The following is a 14,123-nucleotide window of genomic DNA, read 5'->3' as shown; positions in this document are numbered from 1 at the left end:
TTGTGACGTTTGGTTGTGATCAAGTAACCACCAAGCTTAATTACAGTTCTAGGCAATACTTGATAAATGCTCTGTTTTATATGTAAGGAATAAAAAACAGAGGATTTGAGAAAGAAACCTAAATTGCGGCCAGAGAAAGACGTGCGTGCGAAGGATTCTGGGGGGGGAATAATCAATAATGATGTTGGCAAGTAGCTGGTTTTGGAATATCGCAGGTAGGCTTCTTTGACCTACTTCTCGTCGTCTCTGTGTGTTTTTGATCCATCTGTTGCTTCTTTGATCTATCTGTTGCTTCACATGGATGATGTTGTCGGAGACGGAGACTCTCACGCCGCCGCCGGCAGTGCAGAGACAGAGACAGAGAGAGCCGTGAATTTCAATTTCTACGATTTGGTGAAGAAGAGGCGAGTGACCATGGAAGAGGAGCAGAGGATCCCCGGAAGCATCCACCTTTCTCGAAACATCGGATCTTCACGTGGCTGGATGCTCCGAATGAACAACGAAGATCTATCCGTACATGTTACCAACATGTTTCATCCCTCAGTTCCTAAGTCCTCTCGCAAGGTCATCTCTCTGCCTCCCCTTCTTCCTTTGCCTTATTCTCTCGACCCCTCGGAGTCCACGCCTTTGACTGAGCTTGTTCGTAACGTATCTCTCTCATCTTCCCCTGACCAAGAAGACTGCATTGTGGCCAATAAGTTTTGGGGAACCTGTATCTCCTTTTGTAGACGACGTGATGACTCCTCCTGGTCATGGTCACACATTAACTCTCTTCCCGTGGATTTCAAGGCTTCCTCCCTCATTTACTCCAACACAGCTTCGATATTCTACATCACGCCGTGGACTTTATTCGGACATGACTCCGGAAACTTGGAACCTAACGGTTTCCCTCTTGTTGCTTATGTCCTGCAACTCGGACCTTTTGAGCGACCGTGGAAGATGTCGGATTCCGAGTATAAGCTGCTGCTAAGGTGCGACGACAGCAGATTCTTGGTGGAGACACCCTCCGGCGAGATTTTTACCATCCTGCGTCACATGGAAACAGTGAAGGATGGCATCTTGTTCTGCAGGGAGGAATCTGATGTTTATGCGGTAGAGACCAAGCGGTTTGAGCTGTACAAGCACGACTTGAGCAAAGGAACCGTGTCTTACGTGGGAGACATTGGAGATCTCTGCATTTTCTTTGGTAAGAACGAGCCTTTCTGTATCCCCGCCAGTATGTACCCTGGACTTAAGCCTAACTCCATCTACTTCAACGAGAAGACTCAGGTTGCTGTGTATGATATTGCCACCCACAACATTGATCTACTCCCTCATCAAGAGCATCTGATTACACCTTTTTGGCTTCCCCCAATCCTTCACAAGTAATCTCAGTGCTAAAAAGTTCACATCAAGTGTTAGTCCTCCTCCTGGATTTGCTAGCTGTAGTATGACTAGGATAATAAGATACATCATTGTATCTATCTATACATGGTTTCAGTTATGTCTTAACTCTTAGCATCAAGACCTAGGTCTCTGGATCAATGTGATATTCTAAGATACTATAAGATAAAACGTGAAGTACAAGTGGTGAACAATGAAAAGTATTCTGAACATCGATTCTGCGAGTAAAACACAACAGATGAGCAAAAACAGTTTGGTGCTGATGAATTTGTGATTTGTCGATGTCAGATACGAAGAGGAGTTCGCTTGTTGATGACGGAAACGACGTCACCATCTTTATCACCATCTCCATATATGCTACTCCCATTTGATTGTATCAAAGACTCTCCCGCCCATCCCCGCGCTACCAGAGGAGACAAAATAGCCAATATCAACTTGTACGACCCAATGAATCAGAAACGAGTGACGATGGCAGACCAGAGGATCCCTGAAAGCATCTACCTTTCACGCAACATCGGATCTTCTCGTGGCTGGATGATCAGAATGAACCAACGATGATCTAACCGTACATCTCACCAACATGTTCAACCCCTCAGCCCCCAGATCCACTCACAAAGTCATATCCCTCCCGAGGCTTGTTACTCCTTACATCTATGCTCCTGACATTTCAAAATCCAGGGCGGCTGCTCAGGTTTGTAGCGTCTCTATCTCCTCTTCCCCTGACAACCTTGACGAATAATGTATCGTGGCCGTCAAGTTCTGGGCAAACAGTGTCTCCTGCTTTAGAATCGGTGACTTCCGATGGCGCCACGCGCTGTCTATTTCCACCCGATCCAAGGGCTCATTCGTTTTCTACTCCAATAAAGATTCCACCTTTTATCTCACGCCTCCCACTGATACATTCTTCCGCAAGGACGGTAGGGAAATGGCCGAACCTAGCTTCCCCTTCCTAACTTATTTCCGTCAACGCAGACCCTTAAAGCATCCAAAGATGGGAGAGTATGAATTCGAGCTTCTGAGAAGGTGCACTCGGACCAAATACTTGGTGGAGTCAGTCACCCTCTGGCGATGTATTCATCATTGTCTATTATGCTTTGCTAACCTGTAAGGGGAAACCCGTCTTCCATTGGGAGACGCGAGGCTTGGATCGTCTGGAGGTGAAAACCGGGACAAGGTGGTTTATGTTGTATATGCATGATCCAACCACAAGGGAGGAGAGATCTCTGGATCTTCTTAGGAAAGAACGAGCCTTTCTGTGTCCCTGCAAGCATGTATCCCGGACTTAAGCCCAACTCCATCTACTTCATTGAATGGAATCAGCTTTTTCTCTACGACATTGCCGACCAGACCTTCTCAAGACTCCCTCATGACGGTAAGATTTCGAATTCCTGGATACAGCCCATCGTGATGCACAAGTAATTTTTTGCCTTTAGTGGGTTGCATATCATGTCCTGAAATCTGATGTTGTATGACTAGGATAATAAAACACTGGCGGGTTATATGTGTGACACAATTCTATCTAGCTAGCTCCATGTGCTTAATTAGAATTGTGCTTGTTGTTTCTTTCATCATTAAAAATTTATCTAGTTCAGTTTGTGTTATGTTCTATCTTAGTTCAAATGGTGTGCTTGGAATCAAGTATCACGTGTCTGAATACTCTTTCTGCCTCATTAGGCTCTCAGTCTTGCTCTTATTTCAAAGAATTGTCATTAATAGCCGCATGTCTTAATCAAACAATAACAAAACTAAACTAAAATCAATCTCTACAAAAAAATTCAAAACAATATGCAAAGACAGATAAAAAAAGCCAAAATAAATTCAAGCTAAGAGCCAAAAGTTCTTGTGACGTTTGGTTGTGATCAAGTAACCACCAAGCTTACGGTTCTTTGGTTTAACCGCAATGGTCATACATGAAGCCTTCTCTAGGCAATACTTGAGAACTCCTGCTTGGCCTCGCCGTTTCTTCCATCCCCATCTCTTCAACAATCTCCAAACCGGTGGTTTCTTCTCTTCTCCGACCACTAAGAGACTCACTTGTTGTTCTTTAGCTTCTTCCACTATCTTCTCTCCTTTCTCCTTCTCTTTACCTTCTAGCCTTCTTATCTCAACTTCCATCTGTTTTATTATATAGACATGATAAATTCTATCACATTTTAGCAGTTTTGAAACGCAACAAACGCTTTTTTGTTAGGATTTGGACTCACCCCGGGTCGCTTTGTTTGGCAGAGTTTCTTTAAAGTATGGACGAGTTCATCAGTCTTTACTTCCTGTTTCCGGTTCTTCCTTTTGCCTAATAGCAAATTGAAATCCTATTAGAATTTCAATCTCAAAAAGTCAAGCCAAAATTGCTAATTGAGATGTAAGATTAGAGAAATGACCTTTTTTAAAGGGTTTGGAGAAATATAAGAGAAAGAGATAGTCTTGTGATTGTAATGTATGCTTCAAAGCCCATTCAAGAGCTCCAGTTGATGCAATCACTTTATCCACCACCACCATCACTCTATTCCCGGCCTCAGTGATCTCCGCCTCTGCCTCTGCCGTTTCCACCGCTGCTTCCGTCTCTTCGCCTTCACTTTCGCCACCCCTCACAACACTCTTCCCATCATCTTGTTCCTCTGCTTCCCCTGCTTCTCCTTCTTCCTCTTCTTCAAACTCTTCATACTCGCTGCTGCTACCCTCATCGTTTTCCTCTTCTCCGATGCCCTTGTCTCCTCCGAGAAACTCGATTCTCTGATCTCTTTCTATGGAACTAGACTCCGGTTTAAACCTGATGGTTGAAGAACGGATCCGGACATGTCTTAGGCTCAACTTGACTGATTTCTTGAGCGATCTTGCCATGTTCTCCTATGAATTTTGATTCTAACAACCATACTTGTGATCTTGATCATTGTTATTGTCCGTATATACACATACGTGATACGTGCAAAGAGAATTAAAGAAAAAGTAATCACAAAAGAAGTTCCTAGGACGTGCGTACCATGAGAATATATATATTAGTCCGAAATTTTAAACACAGTCACGCATATGTTTGTTATAACGAATTTTTTATTAAATTTGAAGATCTTATTAATGCAACACACGTTAATTTGCGTCTCAATTCTTATAACCTCTGGTTAAATAAACCGAACTTTTTCATCTTATTCTCTGAACCGGAGGAGTTGCGTAATGAAACGAAAGAGCTAGTGAAGGCATCAGAAGCTGGTGCTTATACATAAAATTTTGAAAGCCAATACGTTTGTGCAAGACCAAAAGGATGTGGTGTAATACGTACAAGACACTCCTTTTGGTTTGTCATCATCATGTTCTCTGTATCTGCAGTCTTCAATGTTTCCAAGTAAGAATTGGCGATCCGGTTCATGTTTTCTGACGTAAGTCTTATCCTTTCTCAAGTGAAACAACCCAAAAAATCGCCAAGATATTGAGGCATAAGTCATAAATAAGAATCTCTCTGTAACTCTGTTCAAAACTACAACGCGGCGGTTTCTGTGAAGACCAATGTCCAAAACGACATGGCTTTGCAAAAAGGCCTATTGGGATTGGACATTGGTCTTCACAGTTTCATCGTCCGTAGAAGGCATCTTAAGTAGTCGATACTACTCAAGTAGCTATTCTACTGAAATCCTCTGTTCTGGTGGGAGATGAGAATTCTTAGATGTAATCGACAGGAGACTAGAGATAGCAACATATAGACCGCATGAAGAAGAACAAGATATAATATAGTCCTCCATAACTCCCTTCGGCTTCTCCTCAGGTTGTCTTCAAATTGGTTGATCGTGAGCTTCGGAATATTATCGCCTCAAGAAGACGTAGAAAGCGTTGGCAAGAGTTTCTTCTCCTTTGGATTCGTTGACACTCCATTTCTTTCTTAGTTATATTGTAGCCTTGTTTATTTTATTTTTTGCCTGGGCGGCTCTATGTTAGGTTTTCTTTCTCTTTGTAAAACATCTAATTCATCTTTAATGATATTTATATCTTTAGAAAAAAAAATATATATAGTAGTATTCATAAATAGAGAGAGTAACAGAGTATTTTTAGCGCCGTTAACAAGGTCAAATTAGGGTTTCCCAAATATATGGTCAAAACCTGGTTTCAAGCCCAAATTAAAGTACTTTTAATGCAAGTCTAAAATCACGTTCAATTTCCCAATCAATCATCATCGAACTTTGTAAGAGACGGGTGTGATTAATCTCCAGTTTCCTTATAAACGGCTGGCTAGTTTGCAACTCGATCATATACTTATACTCCAAACACACCCCATCTCTAAAAGATTTGCTACTTGATCATAAAGTAAAACATTTGTTGTTTTGAATTTTTGTTCATAGGAAAAGGGGTATTTTTGAAAATCCCCCTTATATTAACACACATTAATCTGCAGGTTAACACAAAAACATATTCACATTTGCGTAAACGGAAAAAAAAAGTTATCACAAATGAAAAACACACGTTAAGTTACTACTAATGACTAGGCACCTTGGTTGGTGAAGAGAAAATGAGAAAAAAACATAGTATTAAAAATTGGTTATATTAGGACACGTGATCTTCTATTATTGTCTCTAGCTGTGGTTTCTTAGATTTGGAAACAGAGATCCGATGAATAAACTCAGCGGCCGAGAACTCTTCTATGTCTTCAAGATTCAGCTTCGGTCGTCCGATCAGCCTTACGTCATGATGATGAACACCTTCCTCTTCCGGAGACACTCTCCTATTGTCAACGCTTTTGGCGCGTTTCTTGCCGGCGAGGTAGAGCCGAGTCATGTCGGATGCGTTGGCTGCGGAAGTGACACGCGTCATCGGGAAAGCGGCGTACACATGGCAGCCACCTAGGTCAAGGTCATCGTCTGCGGCGAGTGGTATGAATTTCCGGCCGATTCTCAAGGATTTGGCGTCGACGAGGAAATAGCTTGGCATTTCCATCATGATCTCCGCTACTTTCGTCGGCGCGTGTATATCACGCACTCCGCCGTCCGGGAGAATCACTTTAGCCGACGACGGTGATAATGAAGATGACGACTGAGACGATGGTGTCGTATAGTATAGACCACATGAAGCGTAGTTCCCCATACTGTTGAGTGTTAAACTGTTAATCACTACTATCGAGTGATCGAAAGATGAGATAAAACTGATTTTGAGAAGATCGAAGAAGACAAACGGAACGACTATATATATAAAAATACAAGGGCAAAGATTTAATGATTAGAAATAACAAATATAAGTTTCTATAAAATATGGTGAAGATGGACAGCGTTGCAACAATATAGAGAGGTTGACAATAAGAGATAGTTGAATCCGCGTCTTTAACACTTTGTGTATATATGGGCATTGTTTCTCATTTTACTCCACGTTAAAAGGTGATGATTAGAAAGAGACAATTAAGTCTATCAGTTATCACATAATTAGTTTCTCTGTTTACTGCATATTTTATGAAAATAAATAAAAACTTGATATGTGGAATTTTCGATATTAGTGGGGAGTTGCCCTAAAATACATGATGTTTTAGTGGGATTATTGGTTTGAGATTTGAATAGAGTTTTAAAGATTTTAAATGTTATGTAGAATCTATTGCTATTAGATCAAAATTTTGTTAAACTCTGTTAAAGTTTAGTGTTATTAGTTTATGATTTGTAAAAAATTATTTAAAATCTTAACAAATCAGGGTTATTAGATTCAGACTTTTATAATGTTATTAAAAGTTTTGTGTTATTCAATTAAAACAAAAAAATCTATGATTGTTAATGAGTTTAATTATTATGTTATTGGTTCATGATTTTAGACACTTTCTTTACAAAATAAAATCATGAAAAATATCACAAAAATACATAAATTGTTTGTAGGACTTTACAAAATTTTAGAAAACTAATCAACAAAACTCTCTATCAATCTTTAATAATTTTTCGTTTATTCACTTTTAATGATTTTGTTGAACTCTTCAAAAAAATTCATAAATTAGAATCCAATACCACCCCAATATTTTCAGAAACTTTCTAATATTTTTCTCTTTGTCTATACAAAGTGTTTTACTTTTAAACATATACTAGATTATGACCTGCGGTACACGTCGGGGTAAGTTTTTAAAAATTTTTTTTTTGTTAATATACTATTTTAATTCTAATTTTGCTAATATACTCTTTTGTTAATTTTAGTGATTTAATATATAAACTGTTGTATACCGCACAATATTTTTTGTTTACTACAATCTTAATTAAATCAATTTGATTCGACATATTTTATATTGGTGTTGTTAAAACATTAAAATGGGGATTTAACCCGTATTGAAATATCATATTACTGATAGTTTATTTTTTAGTATTATTAATTCAATCTTGTAATGCCATATAACCCGTCAATCTGTCATATGATATAACTTGTTTGTGTAATTTTGAAGATTTAATGTGTTTAAATATTTATAATTTTAAACTTTTTATCAAGTTTAGATATATCAGTTACAAATTATAAACTTTTTAAAATTTTATAATTTACTATATATATGTTGAACAAACACTTTTTATATTAATTGAGTAATATATGTTTGTTTTAAAAAATTCAAATCACAATCTATGCAGGAAAAATACACATTTTATTCATTTTATATATTATATGATGATTCACTACATTTAAATTTTAAAATCAAAAAGAAGATAGGAGAATAATATTTTTTGAATCTGAAATAAATCTTCTAAATATCTATATTAATTATGGAACATTATATATATGGATATTGAAAATATTTTAATTGTGTTTGGTTATAAGGATAGTAGAAAAAATTAACTAAATTTGTTTGGATATGAATATAAGCATTGAATAACATTCAATATAAAAACTTTCCTAAAAATATTTTTGAGCAAAAACTTTTCTAAAAATATTTTTGAGCAAAAACTGTGGACGATAGAAAATGCATAAACTCAATAACTCAAATTTAGTAAAATTTGAAGAAAACTATTTTAATGCGCTAGAGTCAACGAAGCTACCATTGTATACATCGTGAGGAGATGGTGAAATATAATAATAAGAAAGAAAAAAACAATGTACATTAATCAAGTATCTTAGCGGCTCAAAGTGTTGAAGCAAAGGACGCAAGCAAAACTTATTGAATTGCTTTATTACTTCCAGTTCCCGTTGTTAACCTCATCTCATCACACGATATGATGGTAATATATATGAAGTATGAACATACACACGCGTGGGATCAACGCTCGATCACTGCTTGATCATTTTGTGCTTTCGGTTTAAATCTACTAACATTAAGAAAACCTTTGGCTTCAATGACGCGACGGTTCCGTTAATACCGTTATAAACTTATAATGATTATGCTAATGTTGCTTCAACGCAGTATCATCTCTATATATATGTAGACAATCGTAATCTTAAATTGGTTAACTAATAAACCAAAATGTTTTCATAATGGAAGACAATTAAATCGTTTAGGTTTAAAAACACTTTTACAAATGTGTATACATTCGATATGCTTTAGTTTTCTGTAAATAACTTGTCACCTGTAAAACTTTCGCTTCAATAATTAAAGCAAGCTAGTCCAAATCAAACGAATGAAACACTAGAATCCTAACTAACAGATCTTTTCATATCTTTTTAGTTTCTAGTGTAACTAAAAGATCTAATTCCTCTATATATCTAAGATTTTTAATTATTTTTCTCTGTTATATAAACAAAACCCTAATAGAACATTTAAAGACTTAACCAAGATCAAAGCATCAAAAACCACTTAATATCAATCACTCATATATGTTAATTAGTAATTAGCATTTGCTCCTTCTTCTTCTTCATCATGATGAGATCACCAATTACTATCATCCTCGTTCTAAGTCTCCTCTCATCTTCTCTTATGCCTCAAACCACAACGGCATCCTCCTTGTTCCCGTTTCCATTCCCGCTTCCACTTCCATTCTCGCTTCCTTCCATTTTCGGCGGAAGTATTGCCGGTAGCGGTAATAGTAGTGATGACGAGTTAGCTAGGAGGTGTTTTCCAGACCTAGGAGACGGAGAAGCCTGCCTGGCCGAAGTCTTAGGGTCATTCTTTAACCGTCAAATCATGATAGGACCAGAATGTTGCAAGGCCATCCTTGAAATCGACCAAGACTGTACATAAGCCATTTTTAAACCATTCAACAGTTCTTACTTTAGTAGTTCCGTCAATCAGTATTGCACTAATAATTAATCGAAATTTGTTTAATTAGGTCTATTTTTTAGCTGTGCTTGTTTAACCTAATTTATGTTGTTTCTTTGTTCTATATTATTATGTTTTTTTTTTAATCAGGAACTTAATTCATCTCTAAAGTTTAAATGAAATTTTGATTAATATGTCGCCAAAGGTGTTGTTATCTTTATTTTAATTTCATAATGATTTATTTTCAGACGTGTTTTACAGAGATTAAATCAAGAAGCGGTGGTATTTTTATTTTATTTTTTAGAGCTTTTTTTTTCTGTCTGAATAATTCATTATAAACCATATGAAAGTTAATTTACAAGGCATTGAAACCATCTAATTAGATCTACCAAAAAAATTAAAGATCGATAACAATCATTAGCAAATAAGAAGAGTCCAAAAAGCCGTCACCCAACAGTAACGAAACTCTCTTGAATGAACAAAACTCTCTTGAATGAACAAGTCTTGCAGCCATAGAGATGCCCCACTGCAACATATGATTGTATTCGATCCTCCCTAGTAACACTTTGAGCGATAAGAAATGCTCCCTTCTTTGCACTTATATCCTCTTTCAAAAGTTTCCAAAAGAGTATATACTTTAAGCCTGCTAGCAAAATCTCAGATTGGAACTTATAAGATGGCCAAGCTTCTGGTCTTAAGATAGCTTGTATCAAGTCTTTTTCCTCGGCAGCGAGAATGACTCTTCTAATTTTGAGACTTCTAAGACTCTCTAGAGTCCACAACCAACATTCCAATTCCAACTCTTTTTTAGAGTCTATAATACTAAAAGATCTTCTAGAATGCAGTAAAACTTTACCTTCAAAGTTTCGGAGAACCCAAACAGCCCCTCCCGAACACTTCACTTTATTCCAAGAGAAGGCAATATTACATTTTAACCAATGTCTATCTAGGGGGTCTCCAACTTGATCTTAATGGTCTCTCACATGGAACCTCTTTTTGAGCTTCTTCTTCTTCTACTTGTTGTGCTTGGAGCCATTGAACCGTATCCTCTTTCATTTTCACTATCATCTGAGGAACCACTGAGCCGTATCCTTTTTAGAGCTTTGTTATTGTGTCTTTTCTAGTTTACTTATTTGCGCCGATTAGACATTGTTTACTTTTTTTTTTTTTTTTATCAAAAGACTTTGTTTACTTAAAGATTAAACTAGTGGTTTTTTTTTCTTTTTTCTTTCCAAGCTATCAATTTTTAAAAAATTTGTACTGTACTTCTTTCTACACATGAAATTAAGAGAATAAAGTTGGTTTTGATATGTTGGTATCTCTATTCCATTAATTAGTGAATAAATAAATAAAAGGCTAAAAAAAACTAATAAAAGAAGGAAAGTTGAAGAATAAAATTCGCCTTTGCGAAAAAGTTGCCAAAGAATATTATTTTCTTAGAGAGCAAGTGAAGTAAAGAGAATTCACTAATACACTACGTCGTAACGTATGCATACATATCTTGAATCTTCTGGCCTTCGTATCAGAATAAAATTTCTTAGTTACAATAGTTCTATTTATTTAAGGAAAAAAAAATCAACTTACTCGCTCATATTACTGGAAATCAATTTTTTCAATATTAAATATCTTTATACAACATAGGACACCAATATAGTTTCTAGAAGAAACACTCTGTATTAAATGACATTGAGATTTTTCTTTTCAACTATATGAAGTGAATGATATGTTATTCGAAGAGGAAAAAAAAAGTAAAATGTATTGAAAAAATGAAAATGATGTTTTTATCACTTTGAATATCACAGTTTTTTTATTTTATTTTAAAGAGTCATAATTAATTAGTCATTAACAAAAGATTTTTGTTGCGTTTTAAGAAAAGAATCAAAGAGAGAGAGACCTAGTAGCTTCAAGAATCTCCCCCATCACAATTCAAACACAGTCTAAAAAGAAAAAGACAATCATTAAATATCTCGAATTCTATGTGCGCCAATATTCTCCAAAAGTCCAAACCATCAAACCGGACCGGTTATATAAACATTAAACTACCGTAACAATTTCCACATAGAAATCATCGATAGAGAGAGAGATGGGAAAGGTACGTACGGTGGGAGTGGGAATGGACTATTCTCCGACGAGCAAATTAGCTCTCCGTTGGACGGCTGAGAATCTTCTTGAAGACGGCGACACCGTCATCTTGATCCACGTTGAACCACAAAACGCCGATCATACCCGCAAAATCCTCTTCGAGGACACCGGTTCACGTATTTACTATACATCATCTCTTAAACTAAATTAGTAAATCTTAGTTCCATATTATTATGATAAGAAATTTGTATGTTGATCTTTCAAAATTTGCAAAAATGATTATTGCAGCGCTGGTTCCTCTGGAGGAATTTAGAGAGGTTAATTTCTCTAAACAGTATGGACTTGCTTACGATCCTGAGGTTCTTGATGTTCTTGATACTCTCTCTAGGGCTAAAAAGGTAAAACTAGTGTTTTAGTATCATTTTTCTTTCATATAATGATGTTTAAATCATTTTATTTTGAACTCGAAATTACAAAATTAAAGGTGAAGGTAGTTGCAAAGGTGTATTGGGGAGATCCAAGGGAGAAACTTTGTGATGCCGTCGATAATTTAAAACTCGATTCCATTGTTCTTGGCAGTCGAGGTTTGGGTTCTCTCAAAAGGTAAATTTATTACTCTTTAACTATAAGTCTATAATTGTAGTCTAGCTTCGTCACATTTTGGTTAAAAAGGCCTAAATTGAGCACCTCTATATGTATCGATACGCGTCTATAGTTTAATTAGTACTACTAACTAAATATTTTATATGTTTTCATATTTTGTAGGATGTTGCTGGGTAGTGTGAGCAATCATGTAGTGACAAATGCAACATGTCCAGTCACAGTTGTTAAGGGCTAATTAAAGCCTCTCTTGTCCTTTAATTCGACCAAGTTAATAATATTACTAGTCACGTGTGGCACTCATGCATTGTTTAGATATTTTGCAAATTCGTGAAACTGATTAGTGTGTGTGTGTGTATCAATAAATGAAAATTTCTACTTTTATTATAAATAGTACTAGCGTTTTGTATCAGAACGAAGGAATGATCAAATGAAAAAAAAAAAGAAGTTGGTGCTGTGAAGAATAAGTTTCAAAAATGCAATTTTGGTTTTAGATGGATAACAATCTATCAAGACTAATCCGTTAGTTGGACTTTATCAAAGTGGGCTTATAAACATAGCGGAGATGGGTAGCCTGAGGTCATTGTGTTGGATCAAGATATGATCGGATGAAATTGGGGTTTCTGAAAAGATTTATTTTTGGGCTGAAAATCTTTATAAAACTACGCTTTTCGATCCAGTTGTTGACAATCTCGGGTAAACCAAAGGAGAAAGAAGATCCGATCTTGAATGAGACCGTTGGAAATTATATTTTCATTCTTCGGTTAGTGACTGATTTGGAAATTTCTGCATTCATGAAGAAAATAAAGAAAGTGAGCAATGGAATTAGGTTTTGGGTGAAAAAACATTTGTCATAACTGATTAAAATTAATCAGATGGTCCAAAGATGGTTTTGGTGAATCCAATTCGAAATTATAGCCGTTGGTTTCTATGTGTGACCTTCAAATATAGAAAGAGCCGGTGAATTCAAATTTTGGTAAAAACAAATTATGATTATGTTGGCTTTTCTAGATTCCTAGGTATGTATTTTGTTACGTAAGATTGTTTACGATATTATTTGCGTTGATGTATTATGGACTGGGTTAAAGTTTGCTTAAACTTGAACGGCGAGCCAAATCATTTTTTTTTCCATGGTCATTGTGTTAAATAATGAACTAGTTTGAATTGATCAATTATCCATTACTTGTGTTCAATAGCTAAGATAGTCAATTAGCATGGCGTTCAATCATGGATTAAACTGTTTTTTTTTAAACCAAACACTAACTATAAAAAGAACTCCAAGATTAGTAGCCCAAACCGGAGGAGAAAGTTTACAAAAGAAATTGCAGAAATTAAAGAACGAAACAACCGAGCGAGACAATCCACCTTAAAATTTGCCGTGCGAGGAATCTTGGACAAGGAGATGAGCGGAGTACAGGCCCGTAGCATAAGGAAGTCGTCTAGAATATTAGAAAAAGCCGACCAGTCTTCAAGAGCTTGAATCATCGCTATTAGTTCTGTCCAGTCTGTCTCGAAACACTAGCAAACCGCACTATTACTACATGGCCCAAAGTAGAGCCTCCACACCATTGGCAAGGAGATTAAACTGGTTTTTTCGGCCGGTAATATGTATTTTTGAGATGAAATCATATATATAATTCATGCTTTTCGATCTATACTAGATTGATCCGGTCCAGCTTGAACTGGGTTCTTGACTTAGTTGTATCACTAATTAGTAGTGTCATCCTAGAGTTTTTGGAGTTCTAAAACTAAATTAAAAGTGACATAATTTATATAGAATTGTAACAAAATTAATATCATAAACCACAAAAAAGAATATTCCAACAAATAATTTCATTGATATCAAATCAAAAAATTATAAAGTCAATATGCAAAACATTTAAAAACAATTTATTACATAAGTAGAGATATATATCTGACGTTGCAGTGAGAAAATACA

The 14,123-nt window shown here is 36.1% G+C and overlaps 3 protein-coding genes and 1 pseudogene across 3 annotated transcripts; 2 read left to right on the top strand and 2 right to left on the bottom strand.

Annotated features, from left to right (window-relative positions):
* LOC104763953 (neurofilament medium polypeptide-like) lies at window positions 3,202-4,221 on the bottom strand. The gene is made up of 3 exons (XM_010487362.1): window positions 3,762-4,221; window positions 3,588-3,673; window positions 3,202-3,498 (listed from the first exon to the last, which is right to left on the bottom strand). The coding sequence occupies exons 1-3, from the start codon at window positions 4,219-4,221 to the stop codon at window positions 3,202-3,204; spliced, it is 843 nt and encodes a 280-aa protein (XP_010485664.1).
* On the bottom strand, window positions 5,754-6,657 carry LOC104763952. Its single transcript, XM_010487361.1, has one exon. It carries the CDS (start codon window positions 6,442-6,444, stop codon window positions 5,908-5,910), a length of 537 nt encoding a protein of 178 aa, XP_010485663.1. The 5' UTR covers window positions 6,445-6,657; the 3' UTR covers window positions 5,754-5,907.
* LOC104767311 lies at window positions 9,167-9,553 on the top strand (annotated as a pseudogene).
* On the top strand, window positions 11,546-12,575 carry LOC104763951 (universal stress protein PHOS32). The gene is made up of 4 exons (XM_010487360.2): window positions 11,546-11,760; window positions 11,873-11,982; window positions 12,069-12,187; window positions 12,350-12,575. The coding sequence occupies exons 1-4, from the start codon at window positions 11,586-11,588 to the stop codon at window positions 12,420-12,422; spliced, it is 477 nt and encodes a 158-aa protein (XP_010485662.1). The 5' UTR covers window positions 11,546-11,585; the 3' UTR covers window positions 12,423-12,575.

Source organism: Camelina sativa, chromosome 19 (assembly GCF_000633955.1).
Source record: "Camelina sativa cultivar DH55 chromosome 19, Cs, whole genome shotgun sequence".
Taxonomy (NCBI): domain Eukaryota; kingdom Viridiplantae; phylum Streptophyta; class Magnoliopsida; order Brassicales; family Brassicaceae; genus Camelina; species Camelina sativa.
Note: the sequence above shows the minus strand (reverse complement) of the source record. Positions and strands in the feature narration are given on the sequence as shown.

Coding starts and splice junctions, on each gene's coding strand:
- LOC104763953 (XM_010487362.1), bottom strand. CDS start 4,221: ATGGCAAGATCGCTCAAGAAATCAGTCAAGTTGAGCCTAAGACATGTC. Junction 3,674..3,761: donor CTCCAAACCCTTTAAAAAAG/GTCATTTCTCTA, acceptor ATTTGCTATTAG/GCAAAAGGAAGAACCGGAAA. Junction 3,499..3,587: donor GCCAAACAAAGCGACCCGGG/GTGAGTCCAAAT, acceptor ATAATAAAACAG/ATGGAAGTTGAGATAAGAAG.
- LOC104763951 (XM_010487360.2), top strand. CDS start 11,586: ATGGGAAAGGTACGTACGGTGGGAGTGGGAATGGACTATTCTCCGACG. Junction 11,761..11,872: donor CTTCGAGGACACCGGTTCAC/GTATTTACTATA, acceptor TGATTATTGCAG/CGCTGGTTCCTCTGGAGGAA. Junction 12,188..12,349: donor GGTTTGGGTTCTCTCAAAAG/GTAAATTTATTA, acceptor CATATTTTGTAG/GATGTTGCTGGGTAGTGTGA.
- LOC104763952 (XM_010487361.1), bottom strand. CDS start 6,444: ATGGGGAACTACGCTTCATGTGGTCTATACTATACGACACCATCGTCT.